This window comes from Microtus pennsylvanicus, chromosome 12 (genome assembly GCF_037038515.1).
Source record: "Microtus pennsylvanicus isolate mMicPen1 chromosome 12, mMicPen1.hap1, whole genome shotgun sequence".
Lineage (NCBI taxonomy): Eukaryota > Metazoa > Chordata > Mammalia > Rodentia > Cricetidae > Microtus > Microtus pennsylvanicus.
Genome location: NC_134590.1, coordinates 65,496,631 through 65,519,285, shown reverse-complemented (window position 1 = coordinate 65,519,285; position 22,655 = coordinate 65,496,631). Strand labels below are relative to the sequence as shown.

The following is a 22,655-nucleotide window of genomic DNA, read 5'->3' as shown; positions in this document are numbered from 1 at the left end:
CCAGGGCCAACACCAGGAATAAGAATACCCATAAGGTGCTGTGTGCTGATCAGGAGGCTCGCCAGGGGCTGGAGGATGGGTCGTATCTTGGGGTCTAGGCAGGAAGCTGTCCATGCTTGCTTTGGGGGCAGCAGGCAAGGGGACAGAGAGTGGGGTGAAGTGCGAGCACCTAGGAGAGCTGAAATGGAGGAAAGCAAGGGGAAACAGGGACCCTGGGAAGAAGCAACAGGGACAGAGGGCACCTGTGATCATGTAAACACCAAAGATGCCCCCAATTCCTACATACATGCAGAGATAGAGTCAAGCCCACAGCGGACATTCATACAACACAGACACACACACAGACAGACATCCACATGCTCACCAAAGAAGACTGGGTAACGACCATACCAGGACACTGTCCCTTCTCCATGTGTATAGGTGACTAGCAAATACACACACACACACACACACACACACACACACAGCACCAATATCCATATGATGCCACAGCTAATCCGCTGGAAAGTTCTGGGCTTCACTATGACAGGCACCCATGGCTCAGAACCCCAGCACCATGACCCTCTTGGGAAAGTGACAGACAGGGGCCGTTGCTCAATATCTCCACCCTATTCAGCTCAGGGTCAGGGAGGAGCCAGGGCCAGACCTCGCGTGCCTGCCCACACAGCTGCTGTCAGCTGTCACCAGCAGCAGACACCCGGCCACCAACGCAGACAGCTTGGATTACAAGGGAATCTGACAAAATCTTTCCCATCCTTCCGGGCTCCTCTGAAGTCTGTCTCTCTCTCTCTCTCTCTCCCTCTCCTCTCTCTCTCTCTCTCTCTCTCTCTCTCTCTCTCTCTCTCTCTCTCTCTCTCTCTCTCTCTCTCTCTCTCTCTCTCTCACACACACACACACACACACACACACACACACTTCCCAGGCCCGGTGGGCACACAGACCCTTTCAGATCCCTGATTTTGTTAGCCCTAACTGTGTGGCCTTGAGCAAGCCGCTTCAGCTGTGCTTCATTTCATCTAAGGATGAGAAAGACTGTATGGGATGTGAACCAACAGGCACACCCCCTAACAGCCCTACCCACAGAGGAGGGCACTGCACACCCCTAACAGGCCTACCCACAGAGGAGGGCACTGCACACCCCTAAGAGCCCTACCCACAGAGGAGGGCACTGCAACCCCCTAACAGCCCTTCCCCACAGAGGAGGGCACTGCACACCCCTAACAGCCCTACCCACAGAGGACACTGCACACCCCCTAACAGCCCTTCCCCACAGAGGAGGGCACTGCACACCCCCTAACAGCCCTACCCACAGAGGACACTGCACACCCCCTAACAGCCCTACCCACAAGGAGGGCACTGCACACCCCCTAACAGCCCTACCCACAGAGGAGGGCACTGCACACCCCCTAACAGCCCTACCCACAGAGGAGGGCACTGCACACACCCCCTAACAGCCCTTCCCCACAGAGGAGGGCACTGCACACCCCCTAACAGCCCTTCCCCACAGAGGAGGGCACTGCACACCCCTAACAGCCCTACCCACAGAGGAGGGCACTGCACACCCCCTAACAGCCCTTCCCCACAGAGGACACTGCACACTCCTAACAGCCCTACCCACAGAGGAGGGCACTGCACACCCCCTAACAGCCCTTCCCCACAGAGGAGGGCACTGCACACCCCCTAACAGCCCTTCCCCACAGAGGAGGGCACTGCACACCCCTAACAGCCCTTCCCACAGAGGACACTGCACACCCCCTAACAGCCCTACCCACAGAGGACACTGCACACCCCCTAACAGCCCTTCCCCACAGAGGAGGGCACTGCACACCCCCTAACAGCCCTACCCACAGAGGAGGGCACTGCACACCCCTAACAGCCCTTCCCACAGAGGACACTGCACACCCCCTAACAGCCCTACCCACAGAGGACACTGCACACCCCCTAACAGCCCTTCCCCACAGAGGAGGGCACTGCACACCCCCTAACAGCCCTACCCACAGAGGAGGGCACTGCACACCCCCTAACAGCCCTACCCACAGAGGAGGGCACTGCACACCCCTAACAGCCCTTCCCCACAGAGGAGGACACTGCACACCCCCTAACAGCCCTTCCCCACAGAGGAGGGCACTGCACACCCCTAACAGCCCTACCCACAGAGGAGGGCACTGCACACCCCCTAACAGCCCTACCCACAGAGGGCACTGCACACCCCTAACAGCCCTACCCACAGAGGGCACTGCACACCCCTAACAGCCCTACCCACAGAGGGCACTGCACACCCCTAACAGCCCTACCCACAGAGGGCACTGCACACCCCTAACAGCCCTACCCACAGAGGGCACTGCACACCCCTAACAGCCCTTCCCCACAGAGGAGGGCACTGCACACCCCCTAACAGCCCTTCCCCACAGAGGAGGGCACTGCACACCCCCTAACAGCCCTTCCCCACAGAGGGCACTGCACACCCCCTAACAGCCCTACCCACAGAGGAGGGCACTGCACACCCCCTAACAGCCCTTCCCCACAGAGGACACTGCACACCCCCTAACAGCCCTTCCCCACAGAGGAGGGCACTGCACACCCCTAACAGCCCTTCCCCACAGAGGAGGGCACTGCACACCCCCTAACAGCCCTACCCACAGAGGAGGGCACTGCACACCCCCTAACAGCCCTTCCCCACAGAGGAGGGCACTGCACACCCCCTAACAGCCCTACCCACAGAGGAGGGCACTGCACACCCCCTAACAGCCCTACCCACAGAGGAGGGCACTGCACACCCCTAACAGCCCTACCCACAGAGGAGGGCACTGCACACCCCTAACAGCCCTACCCACAGAGGAGGGCACTGCACACCCCTAACAGCCCTACCCACAGAGGAGGGCACTGCACACCCCTAACAGCCCTACCCACAGAGGAGGGCACTGCACACCCCTAACAGCCCTACCCACAGAGGAGGGCACTGCACACCCCCTAACAGCCCTTCCCCACAGAGGAGGGCACTGCACACCCCCTAACAGCCCTTCCCCACAGAGGACACTGCACACCCCCTAACAGCCCTACCCACAGAGGAGGGCACTGCACACCCCCTAACAGCCCTACCCACAGAGGAGGGCACTGCACACACCCCCTAACAGCCCTTCCCCACAGAGGAGGGCACTGCACACCCCTAACAGCCCTACCCACAGAGGACACTGCACACCCCTAACAGCCCTTCCCCACAGAGGACACTGCACACCCCCTAACAGCCCTTCCCCACAGAGGAGGGCACTGCAACCCCCTAACAGCCCTTCCCCACAGAGGACACTGCACACCCCCTAACAGCCCTTCCCCACAGAGGACACTGCACACCCCCTAACAGCCCTTCCCCACAGAGGAGGGCACTGCAACCCCCTAACAGCCCTTCCCCACAGAGGAGGGCACTGCAACCCCCTAACAGCCCTTCCCACAGAGGAGGGCACTGCAACCCCCTAACAGCCCTTCCCCACAGAGGAGGGCACTGCAACCCCCTAACAGCCCTTCCCACAGAGGACACTGCACACCCCCTAACAGCCCTTCCCCACAGAGGACACTGCACACTCCTAACAGCCCTACCCACAGAGGAGGGCACTGCACGAGATCTATGGGAGAAGCAGCCTCCTTGTGGGCATGCAGCGCCAGCTGCAGACAATTTCACCTCCCGCTCCTGCCTCCTGGCTGGGTTTCCTGCAGGGCAGGATCCTGGCATTGCGTGGTGGCTAGCACCTTTTCTCACTCATACAGAGGAGCAGGAGTCCAACTGCGAGGGCTGGAGAGACAGCTCAGTGGTTAAGGGCACTGGCTGCTCTTACAGAGATCAGGGTTCAGTTTCCAGCAGCCACGTGGGGGCTCACAAATATCCATAACTCCACTTCCAGGGGATCCGATGCCCTCTCCTGACCTCCGTGGGCACTAGGCATGCACGTGCAGGCAAAACACACACATAAAATAAATAAATCTTCAAAAATTAAGAAGAAAAAAACCCAACTGGGATGCAACTTGGCACACACAGGACCAGGCAACCCTGAATTTCTGTTCCTATCCTGGAGGATGACCTGACATGGATTCCTGTGTATTTCCTGTGTATTGACAAGATGGGAGGGGCTAGAAATGGGCCCTAGCTGAGGTTTGCTCCTGTCCCATCTCCACTTGTCCAGGCCCACATCTCGGCCAGAGCTGGACCCTGGGCTCCATGATGGAAGGCTAAGCATACCTTCCGTTGCCTCTAGGACAGACTTGCTGACCCCAGCCCAGGCTGACCGCACTGATTGCCCCGAGACCCCCAAAGAGGCCTATGGAGAACAAACGGGTTGGGTCTCAGCCCCTACCTCAGCCTGGAGACTGCTAGGCCCAACCTAGAACATCAGCCTCCAGAGAGGAAACAGGCAAGTGGAAGCCCCTCCCTGGGGCACCAGGCTGGGCTGGAAACCCCCTCCCTGGGGCACCTTCTGAGTCCTGTGCCTGTGCCCCCCAAATGTCTGAGGCCCCTTGGAACTTAGTGGACCTGCTAGAGGCTAGAACCCCAGCCCTGGGACCCCAAGGATCCCAGTACCTTGAGAGCCAAGACCCTCTACACAGACGAGTCAGATGCAGACAGAGAAGTGAGACACAGATACACTCACCAAACTGTGCACACCACCAACGAGGCTTATTGCATCTGCAGCCAGAGGCCCCAGCCTTGGGGTGCTCCTGAACAGCCTTCTTGGCCAGGGTTCTGGCCCCCGGCTGGATCAGACAGTGGGAAGCCCTGAGAGGCAGCTGGGACTGGTCTGGACCTGGCTGAGGCCTGAGGCTTTTGAGAACCAGAACAACAAAAGCACCCAAACCTGAGAGTGACTCACAGGCAGACCTTCCAAGTGGCACAGGGCCAGCTGGGTAGAGGAGAGGCAGCCCTGAGCGTCTTCACCCCTCTCTAGGGCAGTCTGCCCACCGCCCCAGCCTGAGCTTACACTAATACCCAACTGTAGAACACAGGAGTTCTCCGTCCCATTCCCCAATCCAGACAAACTCCAAGAAAATGCTCCCTCCCAGGGTCCCAGAAGGAACTGATTCCTGGGCAGGAGAAACTGAGGCTGAGGAAGAGGACTGGCCAAGGTCTCTCACCACTCACTCACCATGCCGGACTGTGCTCTAGGCTCATCGGATCTGCAGCCTGAGGCCCCAGCCTCGGGGTCCCCAGAGCCAGGTGGGCATACTGCCAGAAGCCTAGCCCATGTGTTGGCTTTTCTGGGTAGTCACTGTGACCTGGGTACACAGAAGTCACACCCTTCTTCCCCTCCTGAGCATGGGTGGGTCTGAGCTGAAGGCATCTGATAACCTCCCAGGGTATGTGTGGGGCCCTGGCTGCTGTAATGGAGTCCTGGTCCTACTGAACAGGGGGCCCATGACAGAAAAACCCAGGTTCGGATGTACCCAGACATATAGCCCTGGAGGGCAAAGAGGGCTCCAAGTGGCCTCTAGGGTTCTGCTCTGTCTGCTTAGCCCTGCACCTCAGCAGGAAAAGGCCTGGCCACCATCTCAAGTGTCATAAACTGTGTGATTTCTCCACAAGAGGAACATAAGAATTCAGGCAAGACCCATAGGAATGTAGGCAGCGGCCTGGGAGGAAGGTGTTCTGGGAGCTCCTGGATAGCTTCCCAGTGTCCAGCTAGGGGACTCAGGTAAGAGGGACAGGAATTTCTCCCTGAATAGAACTCTAGGTCATCCTGTAACTAAGAATGAATGGACTCCAGACTAGCTTTGGCTGGGAACCACGTGACCTCGTCACAAATGCGTTAGAGGCCTCAGTTACTCATCGGTCACACATACATACTGCTCGAAAAGTCACGGAGGTCGGAGAAATCTGGAAGGCCAAGACCTGACACTGGCTGACACTCAGAACCTGAAGGCCCAGCTCAGAAAGTCTTTTATTAAAACAGTCATAAAAATATGAGTGAGATGTAAAAACCCTTTCCTTGGGAGCCCCACCGGGAAGGCACTGTTGGAGCTCACCTGGCCAGGAAGGCAACCCAAGCTGGAGATCAGAGCCCAGCTCAGGGCAGAAGGACCCAGCAAGGTGAGACAGAGATGGCTCGAGCCTTGCGCAGGGACTGTGCACACGCTGAGGTCATGTAGAAAGTGATGGGTTGGGGGTCTAAGCCCCAAGCACCAAGGTGTCCTTTTGGGCAGATATTTGGAGGCAGCACTGCCCACTGTGCTGAGGGCCAGCTCCATGCAGCTTACATACAGACAGCAGAACCAGGGTCCCTTGGTAGGATCAGGGGCTCATTCTGCAGCTTCAGGAAAGAGCTCAGAAAAGTCTCTGAGAGCCCCGTGGTAGGGAATTCTGGGAGGCTTGTGTTCCCTACGGATCTTTGGAAGTCAGCCCTTCTTGCCTTCGCTGGAGCACACCAATGACACTGCCGATCCCATCTTCAGGAACCTGGGGTAAGGGCACAGCACGAAATGCCAGGGCCGAGTCTGGCCAGGGATGCCCAACTCCCTAAATCAGCTCGAATTTCTTCCCGCCCCCACTCTGGGATCTTGCAGGATATGCCCCAGGGGTCAGGGTAGTTAGGGATGACCAGCCCAGTCCAGGCACTCACCAGGGCGTGGTCAAAGTTGAAGGTGCTGATGTAATAAGCAGAGATGTCGGCAGCTGCCAGGGGACCCGCGATCTGGGCCACAATCCCACATTCATCTGAGGGTTGGAGACATGGGTGGCTCAGGGTAGATGCTGTGGATACCCATAGGCTTGCCCTAACCCCCAATTCAGGGTGTGTGTGGTCCTCACCAAAACCCAGGGGCTGTCCCCCGATGCGCACCATCCTCCACAGTTCTCCAGAGGAACTGGTCAGCAGGAGGTCACTGGGGAACCTAGGGAGGCAGGTGGGTGATGGGAAGGGCACGAAGCATCCTTAACTATCCTGACCCCTGGGGCATATCCTCCTGCCAACCACAGAGTCTGGCACCCCACCTTCCCCTTTCCCTGAGGCTGGCTGAGGGGCTATGACCTTCTTGGGGGTCAGGGAGGGGTTACATACTTTTTCTGGGTCTCGGCATCCATAACAATGGAGATGTAACCCTCAATGAGGGAGAACGCGAAGAACGGGATGGAGCTTGACTCAGGACCACTGGAGGCTGCCTCCCTGGGGACACTGGAGAGGGATGACAGGGTCAAGGGCTCTGCCAGGCACATGGCCCTCTCCATTTCCTGAATACCAGACTACAGAGGAGCCAGGAGAATGGCTCTGGAAAGGGCCTCGTGAGAGAATCCTGATTTCCCAAGGGCCTTGGGCAGAGGGCCTGACTGGGGTGTATGTGGTTTGGAGTGGCTCTGTCAACACCTCTGGCTGAGGGCTATTGGGCTGTCAGGAACCCTAAGGCACAGAAGGGATGGATGAGACAAAGGTCAGAGTGCACGGAGCACTAGTGAGGCCAGAGATCAAGTGTACGCATGGCCCACCTGTGTGAGTAGAAGAGGACATCGATGAGGGTGGTGGCAATAGCCGGCAATGTCTCAGGGTCCAGTGTGAGGACACAAAATCGGTTCTGCGGGCTCTGAATGGGATGCACCGTGGGGCTGGGCCCTGCACGAGACACAGGGGTCATAAGGTGAAAAGGCAATCCTGGGCTGGGGCGACCCCTGGTGGCTGGTCAGGGAAGGGCTTGGGTGTACCCATCCCATCTCACACATTGAGAAACACCCATCCCAGCCCTTCGAAAGACAAGCCCTCCTGTGGGGAAAGGTCCCACCGAAATCTGGGTGTTGGCGGGCAGACTTTACCGTGCTGGGCTCGGGGAAAGCCGTTGCTCGAATCATCCTTCGCAACCGGAACAGGCTCCCCACCTACTTCCCGGTAGATTTGGAACTCCTGGGCCAGTGTGTGTATCACTACAGACAGGTCCTGCTCCCGAACCTGGGTCAAGGCAAACGGCACACATTACGCAGCCCCAGGCACCTAGGCTCCCGCCCTGCCACAGCACCTGCCCGAACCCACCAGGATGAAGTCTGTCTGGTATGTGGACAGCATCAACACAGACACGTGGTGCTCGGCCAGCGGGGCAATGACAGACCGTGCAATCTTGGTAACGCCAGCAGCCTGCATCACCGCCCCACTGTGAGAGGATACGTTCATCACCAGCCATGTGGCCTCGGCCACTTGCAGGAACTCGGATGGGGGTAGCTCTGTGGGCAGGAGGTACATGAACCTTAGTGAGTTCTAGCAGGGCAGGTCAGGACTGGAGCTCATGGCTGTCTCTCCTCAGTTCTGCCTCCGTGTGTATGAAAGCATTCTCAAACTCAGCACTAGGGTGACGTCCCAGCTTTACCATTTGCTGTGAGACTTGAGACAAGTGGTTGCTCATTGCTTGTTTCCTTTGAGCCGTGTCTTACAATGTAGATTAGGCTGGGCTTGAACTCAAACCGATCCTCTTGCCATAGCCTCCTAAATGCTGGGATCCCAAGCCCTGTTTGGTCTCAGTTTCCTATCTGCAAAATGGGATATTCCTCACGACTTTTCTGTGGCCTGATTGGCTTCGTAGCACCACCAGAGGGCGCCGAGTGACCTACTGATGAGGAGGTGCTCTCCTGCAGGCCAGAGCTTTCCCTGCAGAACAGGGAAACTAAGTCCTTCGGGAGGGCTGCTAGGCCAAGCTCCAAGTGGCTGGCTTGAGACTCCAGGCCTTAGAGGACAGGACAGGCAGGCAGAAGTGGGAGCCAGAAGTCAGTTCCCAGGTTCCAGTACTGAACAGGGACAAGGGCCAGGGTGACTGTTGTTCGCCCAAGCACAGCCAGGAGGCCCCAGGACCTTGCTCTGGGCTTGCTGCCTGTTCCTGCATTCCTTCCCCAACCCTCAGACTTTTAGACTTCCCAGGCCAGTAAAGGAGAAGCTGGCTTTCACCGAGGAGCTAATTCCAAGAAGAAACAATGACCAGGGGTTAAAACAGCTACAAGACTGTAGCTAAAACACCTTAATCTGGCCTAAAACTGTGAGAACTCCCCCCAACCTTGCTGGCCTGGGACTCATATCCAGCCCTTTATAAAGCTCTCATAAATATTGTTAAACTGCCATGACTACATCTTAGATATGAGAAAACAGTACTTAAGTGAGGGGTGGAGGTTCGAATCCAGATCCATATGCCTTTGAGTCCTAAGCTCTCTGGAAGCTGTGCCTGGTAAGAATAGGGCTTAGAAGTGAGCAAGGGGTCAGTTCCCACCTTTAAAGCCCTCCTCATCCACCATGAGTGTGTAATCTTCCGGGGTCTCCGTCAGGCTGAAGAACTTGCACCTAGTGGGAAGGAAGGGGTGGGAACTTTCAGGCTGGGGAGGACAAATGAACTTTGCTCCAGCAGCACTAAAGGACCCCCCGCCAGGCGCCTTCCTGACCCGCCCTCAGGCCTCAACTTCTTCCTCGGAGCAACGTGGTCTGGGTCCAACGTCTGGGATCTCCGGCTGTTTTCCAACTCCAGATCTCCCCTCCATTCCACACCCTAGAGGTGTCGGGTTTTGGATTCCCCTAGACAACTCTTACACTTTACGTGAGGAGTCTGGGAAAGGGCTAAGGCAGGGCTAGAAGGCATGCTCCACTACACTGCCTATCCCAGGCAGTTTGCACCTTGACAAGCCCAGCAAGAGGACCGCTCCAGGCCGGATAGGCGGCGTCTCAGAAAGGGTAATCCCCGGCCAGACGGCGACCAGAGAGGACAACGTCCCCACCCGGTACATGCCGCTTCCTCGCGGCGACCCTAATCCTCTGCCCCTGGCCTGGAATGGCAGAGGAGCCCCCACCCGTCTGGCCTGCGCCCCTGAACCCGGGTGCGCACCGGCTGCGATGGGGCAGGAAGAGCAGCTTGATGAGAGGGTGAGTGTAGAGCCAGAGGCCCGGGCGGGCGAGGCTCAGTACACGCACCCGGTGCTCTAAGATGTGGAGTTCCATCGCAGATCGCCCGGCCACGGCCCCGCCGCCAGCTAGACCCAGGCAGTGGCGGGGCGGCGCCCGGCTTAAAGGAGCCGCGCTGAGGGGGCTCCGCACCGCCCGCTAAGCCGCGGGCCCGCCCAGGCAGCGACCCACTCTCCGAAGGCCACGCCCCACAGCCTCAACGAAGTGGTCACGCCTCCTCCCGAGCCCCGCCTTCCCGGCGCTGCAGGCTGCCCTCGAACCCGGACTTGGTCTACTGTCCATTCCTCTAGCCCCGTCTGGGGATCCCTGCCTGCTCCCACCCCCTCGGCGGCCTCAAGGCCACGCCCCGGCCACGCCCTTTCCGCTGGCCGCCGGCTGTGTTGGGTTTGGAAACGTGCCGGAAGCTCAGGGTCCTGTCTGAACTCCAGGCTTGCACGTGGGCTTTACAGTTGAGGTAATTAAGACGCGAGAGGGCTTCAAGACTTGCCGGGGTTCGGCTAGGACCGGAATGCTGTCCACAGATATCCGGAGCGTGGAGACTGGAGACCCGTGCGCGGTACAGCTGGGTGGCGCTTATGTCCTTCCTTTTATTGCTGGGGACAGGGACTGCAGAGCTGACAGGGCTGATCGTACTAAAGATCACTAGGCAACGGCTGCCCTGGGCTGGTATTGGTAATACTGCATCCTCTACCCGGCCATCGTTCTGACCAGCCGTCCTAGGTTTTAATCACCCGACTTCCAGAGTAGAATGCTCCTCTCTAAGGGGAAGCACAGAAAAAGCATTCTATCACCTAGCTAAGCAAAGCTTGGGGTTATTCCAGGGAAAGAACCCAGAAGTACCTGAGTTGGGACCGCCCAGGGCTCAGGCATTGAGGGGACAGGCCCTTGCACTTGAGGCTCCCTGGGTATTCAGGCCAGAGACTTGAGCCCCATAGAAGTCTCCTCAAAGCCTGTCACCCTCAGCAGAACGCAACTGGTCTGAGCACATCTAGATTTGCTTCTGATCCAAGAAGGCCCCAAGCGCTGGCAGACACCCCAGGTATGATCAAGTTTAAGAAGACCCCAAGGCTGAGCAGGAATGAGCAGGCACAGGTTGGTTCCACGGCAGGACACAGCATGCTCCATGGGGCCTCGATTTGGCCCAGGCACTCAAGCCTCAACTTGAAGGCGTTGAATAAGGTAGGTTAAAGTCGACCTCCAGCACGACTGGGACCCAGCAGGTCCATGCAGGACTTCGTGTTCTGGACCCAGTACCACAGACAGACGGAAGCTGGGCTCAACCCTGTTCCTGGCTTTTCTAGCTCCAAATGATTCTCATGGAACACAGTGCAGCCACCACATCCTGGCTGGTCCTCTGGAGAACTGGGGGTGGGGTGGGAGCACTTCCCAAAGGCTGAGTCCATCTCACCATGGCAGGTGTGGAGAGTGGGAAAGCAGAGGGTGAGAGGCAGGAGCAGAGAGCGAGTGAGCTGCCCAGGGCCTCTGGTGTCCACTCACTTCTTGAGCTTCGGTATCCTCAGTTGTGCCAGAACAACATGTTCTAGGCCCAGGCTTTGTCTGAAGCTCCCAGCGAGAGTCTGTTTCTCCCTCCCTGTTCCCTCCTATGGTCTGGCCCAGCTTGGTCTCAGGCCAGGAACAGCCACTATTGTTTGACTAGAAAAGCTGCTTCCTCAGCAGAAGGGGGGAACCCTCTCCCAGGGACACCCTGTTCTCGCCATTGCCAGTTATCAGGTTGTCACTGAGCACCTGCCTGCCCCTCCATGGCAGTCTGCTCACTTGGGTGAGTGAGGACCTTGGGGTATAAATGTGGCTCTTGGAGGGGGAGGACACAGAACTCCTTTTCTGTCAGGCACAATCCCAGCCTAGCAAGAGGACCATGTCAGCAAATGGGAAGTAGCATCATATCAAGGAGGCCAACCTCGCCCCTTACCGGTCTGCCTCTGGCGGAAGCCCGTGTCAGACATCTACAGTGCCTCATCCTGGTGGCAGCCCCTGACACAGTGTGAAGTGCTCAGAAGTTAATGGGATCTGAAGTGGCATCAAGGCCTGGCTCTGGAGGAGGAACAGCTCTAAGCTACCTCACAGGGATCCACCTCTAACTCCCACCCCCAATAAAAAGACAGGGACCAGGCCAGCACACGCCTTTAATCCCAGCACTCAGGTGGATCTCTGTGAGTTCAAGGCCATCCTGGTCTACAAAGTGAGTTCCAGGACACCCAGGGCTACAACAGAGAAACCCAAGAACCTCAGGGATTATTTCCTGCTCTGCCCCAGTGAGCTTCAGTTCTCGAGTCATCTAGGTCAGAAGATGGACACAGCATCAGAGAGAACAGAGCCTAGAACAGCAGCTGGCCTTGGGGCCTCGTGTATCAAAGGTATGTTTCAGAGGGGTTCCTGCCGGGCTGGGGGCCCAGGATGAAGGGTGATACCCCTTTTGGGTCCCTAGCTGCACACCAGCTCTCTATACAAGCCTGTTTATTTTCGTACAAAACCATATTTCTATTTTACACAAGAGTACCCCCTGCTTCCCCTCACGTCAGCACCCTAGCCCTGAAGAATATCCCCCAGAAGGACAGGGCTGGGTGAGACCCAACCCATTTGGCCATAGCTTCTGCCTGTGCTGGCTGGGCCAGCTTGACTCAAGAGAAAATAAATAAGGAGGCTTGGGCAGAATCTGTACTGGGCCAGCCAGATTCTATCCCAGCCCAATGGCCAGGCAGTTGGGCCTTCAGGTACACAGGACCTGGAGTGTTGTCAGTCTCTGAACCGTGTAAGATGTATGGAGACCCCACCTGGAGGCCTGAACTCCCCGGGTTACAAGTAGGTGTCCTCACTCTCCTGGGAGGTCAGGCTCTCCTGGGAATGGTGGAAGGCTAAGTCCTGGGGAGCAGAGTCCTGGGGGACTGGGTCCTTTGGAGGCACATCCTGAGGAGGACATGCATCTCCTGAAGCAGTCACCACTGTGGCTTGATTGGGGCCTGGGGACTTGTCCAGCTGTCCACTGGCCTTTGTCCTCCTCTGCTCCTTCTGGATCTGCTTGGGCGGCTTTGCTTTGGAAGTGTTTTGGAGGGTTGCATCTGGGGGTAGGCGGATGGATGGTGAAGGTTGCAGGGCAGGTCGGGGACCAGGCTCTGCATCCAGGATGGCTTTGGCACCATGCATCCTGGGTGGAGAGCGACACTCCAGCTCACCACGGGTCTCTTGCCAGCGCCGCAGCTGGATGAGATGTTCTCGCTCAATCTGGCGCTCTGTCACTGGCAACTCTATTACCTTTGGGACAACAAAGGACAAGTGAGCACCAGAAAGAGTGACCTTTCCCTTCTGTCTCCAATCCTAGGCTCTCCCACCCACCAGCAACCCCTAACTGTGTCTGCTAAAAGCTGAACCCAGGAAGGATGTGACTGTGGTTTGAGTGCCAAACATGAGAGACCCATTGTCTCAGAGGACAGACCTGCCTACAGCTCACAGGCCCACCCAGCTTCCATCCTGGACAGAAGCAGCAGGGCTAGGCAACCCCAGTCTCAGCCAGTATTGTCCCCTACTGACCAGGGCAGCCTGGCTGTCCAGGCTCCACTACTTTTCAGCTGGAATTGAAATCTGCCTCTGAGCCTCTATTTCCTCAAACGTAAAATGGGGACACTGCTGGAAGTGGCATATGCTGAAGATGGCCTTGTATGTCTGCCCCGTAACATGAACTAACATTGACCTGGCCTTGGTCTGCCCCCCCCCTCACAGAAGTTAGCCATGCCTATGTCTCTTAATTTGTAGCCTCCGAAGAACAAGTACCCTCAGGAGAAGTGAGAGGGCAGTAGATCACAGCTCTGCTCTACTCACAAAGCAGACTCGAAGGAAGGCACTGCACAGCTGGGCCCCACTTGCCTAGCAAAATGATGAGGTCCATCAGTCCTCACCTGGGCTGACCAACCCTTGGAGCAGGGCCATATAAGGCCGCCTCTAAAACCAGCTCCCTTCCCTCCAATAATATGTGGGAGGTGTGGGCCGCACCTCCTGGACCAAGAAGGCTTCCTGCATGATCTTGGGGCTGAGGCTCCGCAGCTGCTCGATGGTTTCATACTGGCCCTGGCAGGCTTTGAGCTTCTCAGGAGAGCCTAGTGCATGCTTCAGCAGTACCAGCCCCACACGGAAGATAATCTTGACGCCTGTATGGGGCAGGTGATGAGTCCAAGGGAGGCTTGTGGGCTTCTTTTGCACCCCCCACAATCCAGCACTGCCTGATACCTTCACAAAAGAACATGTCCCAGACTCGCAGCACGGAGCTCCAGGGCAGGGTGCGGGCAAAGGCACACATAAACCATTCTGTCATGTACAGCAGGGGGTCAATCTTCTGCCTGCTAAGGTGCTTGTGAGCCACGGGGGACACCTTTTGTAGCAGTGAGAAGAGGATCTCACCATCCAGCTGGATTGCCTCCTGGAGAAACAGCAAGGCCACACAGCATGACCACAGCCCATACTGGGTCAGCCTCAGGTAGCTGGAGCCTATAGAGTACTGGAAGACAGGTGAGCAAACTAGATACAGAATGGTAGAGGGAACACTGGGGCTGAGTTTCCAAAACTCAGGAAGGAACAGGTGCAGCCTGTCAAGGTCAGGAAAGGGCCACTCCTGGGCTGAAGGACAAGGGAAAGGCATTCTGAGTAAACAGAATGGAGCTGCAAGCAGAAGCTCTCCCCTCCCTGCAACACAGGGGTTTGTTCTGGAACTCACTTTGTAGACCAGGCTAGCACTGGACTCAAGAGATCACCTGCCTCTGCCTCCCAAGTGCTGGGATTAAAGGTGTGTACCACACTGCCAGGCTCTTATACCTATGTCAAGGAGGGAGGGACCAGGAGTCCTGAGGAATTTTGATCCGTCCCACTGCCTCAGAGAACATCAAATGGCCAGAGGCACAGATGGAAATATAACTGATGAAGCTGGTGCCTGAGTGGCCTCTATCAGGTTTTGGGACTTTAGCCTTGGAGTGGCCACAGAAGGCACCCAAGTCAGCAGGTACTCACCAGTTTCTCACTGTAGTAGCCAGGCAGGTACTTCTCACAGACTTGTACCAGACACCAGAAGGCTTGCTGTGGGTGAGAGAGGCATGAGCCCTTGTGGCTGAGGTCAGGTCCCCTGCCCACCCACCCGGGTCCTGGGTACCTCAGCAGGCATGTGCATGAGCAGCACAGCGGCAATGGGTGCCTGGGCCTGGCAGTAGCCCTCCTCAGGACGGTACAGCGTGTAGGCCTTCAGCACACGGAACAGGTCCTGCTGGCTGTGGAGAGGACAAGCAGGATAGGATGGCAGGCATGGCTACTGCCCACCACCTCCCCTGCCTCAGGACTTGCTCTTCCCTGGAAAGGATGTACTGTGGTCACTGTGGGTCAGTCTCCCACTGGGATCCAAGGACAGGGTTTAAAGAGAAAGCAGGGGTTGGGGCAGGGCTGTATAGCAGATAGATACAGACTGAAGAGGGGCTAGAGAGGGCTACCTTGCTAGGCAGCTCTGTCCCCTTGCCCAATATATCACTCCCCTCCTGCCTACTGTTTCGGTCCACCAGCCTCCCTTACCTCTTTCCCTACATCAAGAAGGCCTAACCAGCAAAGTTCTAACAGTCTAGAGAGGAAAGAGTCACAAGTGGGTCAGGACACTAAACCAGAAGGTAAAGGCTAACAGCAGGGTTTTGAGCACATGCCCCCAAGCTCAGTGTACCTTCCCTGACAGTCTAAGAGACTAGACTAGACTAGACTAGACTAGACTAGACTAGACTAGAGCCACTTCCCAGCCCACATGCTTAGCCTGCTTACCCATGGCCTCCTCGGGACACAAACATCTCATGGAAAGGGAACTGCCGGTGCAGGTCACGTTCAATCACATCTAGCCACTTGGGGTCCCCAGGAGACATGTCCAGCTCCTGGAAGCAAGGACATAATGTCAGGAAGCAGTGGGGGGAGGGTGGCACTTCTGGTAGAAGATAACTGTCTTGGGTATCAGATTAGGTACCAGAGGCACCCAATTGCATCATAGAACCAGGCCTTCCTGAAGATAGCAGAACCCTGGGAAACCTGAGAGGGATCCTAGTGCTCAGTAGTTTTGTTTTTTGAGATCCAGAACTCTTTTTTTTTTTTTTTTAGTTTTTCAAGACAGGGTTTCTCTGTGGTTTTGGAGCCTGTCCTAGAACTAGCTCTTGTAGACCAGGCTGGTCTCGAACTCACAGAGATCCACCTGCCTCTGCCTCCCAAGTGCTGGGATTAAAGGCATGCGCCACCACCGCCTGGCTAGTTTTGTTTTTTGAAACAGGGTTCCGCTCTGTAGATCAGAGCTGGCCTCAAATTCAGAGATCCATCTGCCTCTGCATCCCGAGTATTGGGATCAAAGGTGTGCGCCACCACCAACCAGGCTCTCAGAATATTCTTATGAGCAAGAATCTATCCTAGCTGTTTACCTTTTTTTTTAAACCTTATTTAACTTTATTTTATGCACATTGGTATAATGGTGTCAGATTCTCTGGAACTGGAGTTACAGACAGCTATGAGCTGCCATGTGGGTGCTGGGAATTGAACCCAGGTCTTCTGGAAGAGTAGTCAGTGCTCTTAACCACTGAACCATCTCGCCAGCCCCTCCTAGCTGTTTATCTAGGGATAATGTTGTGTCCTTCAGATAGAAGGCTTCTTCTTAATAGCTATAGGTGTTACCATTGCTCAAAGCCAAAGACAGAGCTGAGTGTAGAACACACATGGGACTCAATGGCCCCTTTTCTACCCCAAAACAGATCCTGACATAACACCATGTTCACAGATGAGAGAACTGAAGGGTCAAAATAAAGTCGGTTACCCAAGGCCTTGAGACTAGAAAAATGATGGAGCTGAGATGTGAAAGCAGGTGTGACTCAGAGCCACCAAACCCAGACTCTGCTCCTTGCACCCCGTGTTTCAGGTATCCCCTGTTCAGGAAGGGACTGTGACATCTGTCAGCCTTAAGTGCTTGTCTAGGTACTGAGGGCTCAACAGTGTGCCTTTCTTCTCCAAACCCTGACTGTGTACTTTTGAAAAGCCATCAGGCTCTACCAGAATAAAGTCTCACAGTCATTGGAAATGTCTCCATCTGAGCGCTGGCAACATGCGCATGTTTTCTCAGACTCACAGCTCTATGCTCGAGTCTGTCCATCTTACTCTAGGTGAATCCATACATCCATTTTCAGAAAAGGAAATTCAGAGGGATGGGCCGGGAGGCCAAGCAAGTACTAGTTGCCTGCGGGGTGGAACAGCATCTGGAAAAGTCCTATAAAGTGAAGCCTTGGCAAACATACCAGATGGGTGTAGGCGGGGCTTTGGCCCTGGCAGACAGTGACTGCACACAGGCCCCTTTCTCTCCTGGCCCTAGGTAGTGGTATTCAGAATACTAAAGAACTAGTGTGTTCTCCAACACACTTCTCTCTGGTCAGACCTGTTCTCTATGAAGAGGGCTCGAGCTATTTGTTGGCAGCACTCAGACTTGAAGAACAGAGTCTGAAGGGGTGGCAGCATCAGACTAGAAAGCATTGCCCAGTCAGTGAACCACATCTCCTGGGGGCTGTTGTTCATCTAAGATTCCACCCTTAGCAGGCCTAGTGGAATGAACTTCATTACAGCTCTGCACCCTATTCTAGCCCTTTCTCTCGGCAGTTACTCAGGTTTGCTTTTATGGTTGAGCTCAGTGCATTACTTCACAGCTCCTGGTCATCAGGAAGTGACCCTCAGACCACATCCCTTCCTGGTGCCTCTAACATGTGCCATAGTCTTTAGGAGCCTTCACATTTCTTGGCCCCAATCTCTATTCTGTCTCCTGTCTCTAGTATGTCAGAAACTGGGCTGGAAAGCAAACAATGAGGTGAGGCTCATGGAGTGTTGAAGGTTGCAGGGCAGAGGAAGGGGCTGGGATTTTTCAGTGGAAGGAGTGGGCACCACCCCCTCAAGTTAGTGGTCTGTGTACTCCCCTGTATCACCTGAGTACAATGCAGGCTTGCTTTTCTCAGGAAGAAGGTTCACTCGATTCTTCTAGTGGCTCCTGAGAACCCCAAAAGTCAGCTCCTTGGATGTGGGATCGGGAACCTCAGCAGCCCAGCTGCAGGGCCTCCAGGGAAAGGGATGCTGAATACCACAGGCAGGTGCAGCTGCCAGCAGACCCGTGTGTGGTGCAGTCGTTAGGACTGCAGCCTCTGTGAACCTAAGTGGTGCTTGAGGTGCTTAAGGAGATGAAGTCAGAGAAAACCAAAAAAAGCAGGAAGATTCTGCCAAGGAAGAGGCAAGAAAGAGCAAGTGCTGGAGAAAATGGAGCCACCAGATGCTGTAGTGTATGCAGAAGGGCCCGGAGCTTGAGAACAGGTAAGAGCACTGACACCACAGATCGGCTCTGTGCTTCCCCAGGGCTCAGGCACTCAGAGCAGAAGAGAACACCCCACCCTCGCTACTTTCTCTAGATCTTCCCCAGGTAAGTCTTTCCAGGTGTGCTTGAAAACACTGGGGCCCCAGTATTGCCATGATGACCCACCATACATCTTCAGGGTTCCAAGACAAATCTACCTCTTTATATAAGCAACCTACCAGCCATCTCAGGGGTGGCCATTTCCTCTCTGGCACTAATCTAGGCACACATGTACAAAGTTCTGTGCTTCTGCTGGGTGGTGGCGCACACCTTTAATCCCAGCACTCAGGAGGCAGAGGCAGACAGATCTCTAAGTTCGAACCAGCCTGGTCTACAAAGTGAGGACTGTCAGGACTACAAAGAGAAACCCTGTCTTAAAAAACTAAACAAACAAAAAACAACCAAAAGACCCCCCAAAAACCAAAGCTCTGTGTTTCACTGCACTGTGGACACACTCCTTCTAGACCATGCACCAGGAGGCTAGCTACTCACAGCCTGCCTTTATGCTTATGTCTGGGCCCATCCTCACACTGCCAGCCCTGGCCAGGATGGAGCCCCTGGAATACAGGAGGCATTACTACTAGAGGGAAGATTAGAGAATCAAGTTGCTCTTGTGGGACCTGATCTCGGTGTTGTATGGGAAGATCCACTCACCCTTTCTTTTAATGAGTATTGAGAACATAGTTACTGGCTCTGAGCCTAAAAGGCACCCTTGGCACTATCAAACCCAATTCACAGCTGCCTCTAGCCAAGTGCTGCCACCCCATCAGGCTCTCTGTCTCCCAGGACCAAATGCTGCCAACAAATAGCTCGAGCCCTCTTCAGGCCAACAGTGTAAACTCCAGGCTGCCCTGCTCTGCCCCTGACCACTCTTCACAGAGAACAGAGAGAAGTTATTTACTGAAGTATTAAGCATATCAATGAAGAGTTGGTGGCTGGCAGCTCTGTCTCACTGCCTATTGTTAGTCCCAATGGCCTGGAGGAACCCCTAATGCCTGGAGCCAAGTCTGGAGGTAAGCTGGGTCAACTGTTACCATGGTATTCTCCAAGGGTAACAGGCTCTGCAGTTCAGTTCAATGAATGGAAAAGTATTATGCCATGGGAGCCATGGGGAGAGAGCTGGGGAGCAGGATGGTGGGGCATGACTATAGAAGGCATTGTCTCTGACTACTGACTGACTGGCTTCTGACCTCAAGTAGCTGTGAAGACCACCTAGTGGACCATGTCTCTCTAGGCTTAAAGACAGGAGACAGAGTAGATAGAGGATGGGGGCCAAGAAATGTGAAGGCTCTTGTGATCCTAACAGACTACGGCACATGTTAGAGGCACCAGGAAGGGATGTGGTCTGAGGGTCACTTCCTGATGACCAGGAGCTGTGAAGTAATGCACTGAGCTCAACCATAAAAGCAAACCTGAGTAACTGCAGAGAGAAAGGGCTAGAATAGGGTGCAGAGCTGTAATGAAGTTCATTCCACTAGGCCTGCTAAGGGTGGAATCTTAGATGAACAACAGCCCCCAGGAGATGTGGTTCAGTGACTGGGCCAATCTGGGTCTTGAGCAGTCAGGTTGTGAGTAGAAGTCCTGCCAATTGTCCATCTTGCTGAAGCCTAGGGCTGCACATGGGAGATCCACTGCCAGGGGAGATGCCCAATCCAGAGACACAACAGGCAGATGAAGTAAAGGAAAGAAAACTCACATCAAATTTTCCAGGGTTCTGCTGAAGTTTCACCTTGCCTCCTGACAGGTACTGCCAAGCCCGTCCCCGCAGAGAAGGTGGGATGCCCTTCTGGCACCGAAGACGAATCTGAAAGTCAAAAAGACAGCTGTGCCCAAGCATCCACCCTGGCAGCTCCTCTGCCAAGGCTTGGTGGGCCTTCAGTGAGCATTCACACAAGAGCAGAAAGGGACTGAGGGCTTTCCTACCCTGCAATGCAGAGCCCATGGCGGGAATGGGGACTGCGATTAGACATGCTGCCACCAGGTAATGGCAAAGTGCACATTCTCTAATGACAACACAGGGACTTCTGGACCCCACAACTACAGTCAACTGTCAGTAACCATGGGAGATTGGTTCTGGGATCCCCTGCAGACATCAAACCCACTTACAAAGAAGAAGCCAAGCATAGTGGGACATACTGTTAGGACTCAAAGATCTGGGACAAATGGCTAACTGTGGTGCCTATTAGCCTATCAAAGTGAATGCAGGGCTCCAGGCTCATTCAGTACCTGTCTGTGGCTCTCTTAGCTCTTCTCACTACAACCCTACCTTCTCCAGTCCAAGGCTTCTCTTCTCTTCCCCCAGCTTCTCTTTTCTGTGCAATCCTGTCATTTCAGTCCTCTGCTCTTGGTTCCTGGTCTCCTCTCTAGGTTGTCCCTCCCTCTCACTGCCCAGTCCAGTCTGCTGGCCATGTTCAGTCTTTTTCTTTCTTTCCCTGTTCTGGATTCTTCCAGATGCCTTTGGCTGTTCTCTCCCTCATATCTACAATAGAAACCTCCTCAACCATACCTTAAAGTGTCATGTTCTCATTTTCACTTGTACACCTTGAATCCCAACACTTGGGAGGCAGAGGGAGGCTAGCCAGGAACTTGCTGTGTAGACCAGGCTGGCCTTGAACTCACAGAGATCCACAGAGTAACACATGTGCTACCATGGCCAGCCTACTATCATGCCTTTGAAGAAGACACAGAACTATTTAAGGGAACAAAAGATATTAAAGGGAAGGAGAGAGGAAAGGGATACAGATAGGAATATGCTCAATGTACAATAAATATATACTTACATGAAAATTTGAAAACAAAGAACAACATCTTTCCTCAGAACAGGGAAAACTCTTATTAGCACAGGCTCAGAAACCCTACCACCTCTACACTGTGCCACACAGGCTGGAGGGACCCAACCCTGTGTACTTCCTACCCCACTGGTCCCTCAGAAATCTATAGGCGAAAGGAAGTAGGCTCCTCCTGGGCTTGATCCCCAAAAGAAGTTTTCAGGGTAGCTGTCTGACCTATCAGTCGGGTGAGCGCAAAGGGGCAAAGAGGGCCTGAGTTTGTGGGGTGATGGCAGAAAGGATAGGGTCGAGAGGCAGTGACCCTCCTTCACCCCTGCACTAAGCAGCCTGGCCTGAGATCAAGGGGACCAGTGCTTGTGGCATGAGAACACCTGATGTGGGTTTGAATCCCACACTACCCTTGGACCAGCCACTTCTTACCTGCTTTAATATCTGAATAACATTACATGTTTCTGTGGAAGCTTGACAAATTTCCTTTAGAGGAGAAATGTGCTTAGTGTGGGGCTTTCTCTCCACCACCATCCCAGAAAGGGATTCAGCTGCTCACATTTAAAGCCTCACAAGAGGGTTGCAAAGTGGCTGGCCTTCCTGATGACGAGCATAAGTAAAAGGAAAGTTTCTAGAGTTAAGAGCAACTTAAGGACCAGGAAGGAGACAGACACCAGGCTGTAGAATGCAGTCAGTAAGGAATAGCAGCTGGCTACTCAAAAGAGCCAAGCTGGGGCTTCTGACCGCTTGAAAACTGGGAGTGAAGGGAGCGGAAGAGAACTGCATAGACACTGGGGACAATTTCCTGTTGCTGTGGGACAAGGGTCACCTTAAGGAAGCCACTTTTGGCAGGCTTTGGCAGTGGGACATAGGACAGTGCAGAGCCACAGGTCCTTCAAGCTCCCACACTTGGGAAAAGTCAGCATAAAACAACCTTCTCTCAGCCCATCACACATGCCTGCTGCAGGACAGTCCTGGACACACTCAGCCTACTGTGATGCTCCCATAGACACCAGGGCGAGGGCAGGAAATGGAGAGTCAAGTGCACATCCAGCCTTTTCCAGATCCCTACAATTGAGCACAAAGGTACTGGACATGGTCATCAGCCTGCCTTAGGGAGGACGGACAGAATGAGTTAGGATAACACACGAGGAAGTACGGCCAGAATACTCAAAAGATTGCCAGTCTCTATGGCAAACTTGAAGGGGGTCATCAATGACAGCTAAGTGAAGCCACACCCTTGCCTGCTGAACTCTGGGAGGGCAGAGTCCTGACTCCCTGTAGGCCTTCACTTCTGTCCTGAGCACAACTGGGAGGTGGAGGAAGGCATCCTCCTAGCAGGACTAAGGATGAATCCAGGAGAAATGCTGGGTCTGAGACCACTTCCCAGAATGGTTATTACCCTTCCTGTGACATGACTTCCTGAGTGGAAGAATCCATGCTTCCAGAGCCAGGCAGGAGTTACCCAAGCAGAGCCTGATGTGGCCACAGCTGAGGCAGCAGTCTTGGTTTGGGTTTCTGAGTATCATGGGCTAAAGCATGTCTCTGAAGGCCTCTGCTGGGCAAAGGCAGCCCTTGGCTCTACCC

The 22,655-nt window shown here is 54.9% G+C and overlaps 2 protein-coding genes across 5 annotated transcripts in view; both read right to left on the bottom strand.

Annotated features, from left to right (window-relative positions):
* Nucleotides 1-5,883: 5,883 nt before the first annotated feature.
* Castor1 (cytosolic arginine sensor for mTORC1 subunit 1) lies at nucleotides 5,884-10,797 on the bottom strand. Of its 3 annotated transcripts, none has more exons than XM_075944121.1 (9): nucleotides 10,737-10,797; nucleotides 9,214-9,284; nucleotides 7,995-8,182; nucleotides 7,781-7,913; nucleotides 7,460-7,583; nucleotides 7,038-7,151; nucleotides 6,788-6,870; nucleotides 6,600-6,694; nucleotides 5,884-6,436 (listed from the first exon to the last, which is right to left on the bottom strand). In XM_075944121.1, exons 2-9 carry the CDS (start codon nucleotides 9,236-9,238, stop codon nucleotides 6,359-6,361), a joined length of 840 nt encoding a protein of 279 aa, XP_075800236.1. In that variant the 5' UTR covers nucleotides 9,239-9,284; nucleotides 10,737-10,797; the 3' UTR covers nucleotides 5,884-6,358. The 3 variants fall into 3 exon arrangements, with proteins under 3 accessions (XP_075800236.1, XP_075800234.1, XP_075800235.1); XM_075944119.1 differs by lacking the exon at nucleotides 10,737-10,797 and adding an exon at nucleotides 9,820-10,181; XM_075944120.1 differs by lacking the exon at nucleotides 10,737-10,797 and adding an exon at nucleotides 9,906-10,181.
* A 1,225-nt stretch (nucleotides 10,798-12,022) lies between these two features.
* Nucleotides 12,023-22,655, bottom strand: part of Tbc1d10a (TBC1 domain family member 10A) — a 34,061-nt gene continuing 23,428 nt past the window's right edge. For both annotated transcript variants that reach the window (XM_075944117.1, XM_075944118.1), the window contains exons 3-9: nucleotides 19,988-20,095; nucleotides 15,696-15,802; nucleotides 15,049-15,163; nucleotides 14,910-14,975; nucleotides 14,136-14,325; nucleotides 13,902-14,056; nucleotides 12,023-13,166 (exon numbers count right to left, since the gene is read on the bottom strand). In XM_075944117.1, the coding sequence (XP_075800232.1) occupies nucleotides 12,711-13,166; nucleotides 13,902-14,056; nucleotides 14,136-14,325; nucleotides 14,910-14,975; nucleotides 15,049-15,163; nucleotides 15,696-15,802; nucleotides 19,988-20,095 (1,197 nt within the window). In that variant the 3' untranslated portion in view covers nucleotides 12,023-12,710. The remainder of the gene's footprint in view (nucleotides 13,167-13,901; nucleotides 14,057-14,135; nucleotides 14,326-14,909; nucleotides 14,976-15,048; nucleotides 15,164-15,695; nucleotides 15,803-19,987; nucleotides 20,096-22,655) is intronic.

Bases quoted from the DNA above. Each gene is read 5' to 3' on its own strand.
- Castor1 (XM_075944119.1), bottom strand. From the start codon at position 9,932: ATGGAACTCCACATCTTAGAGCACCGGGTGCGTGTACTGAGCCTCGCC. The intron at 8,183-9,213 runs GTGGGAACTGAC...TCCTGCCCACAG, and splicing joins GGATGAGGAGGGCTTTAAAG to AGCTACCCCCATCCGAGTTC. The intron at 7,914-7,994 runs GTGGGTTCGGGC...GCCTTGACCCAG, and splicing joins ACCAGACAGACTTCATCCTG to GTTCGGGAGCAGGACCTGTC.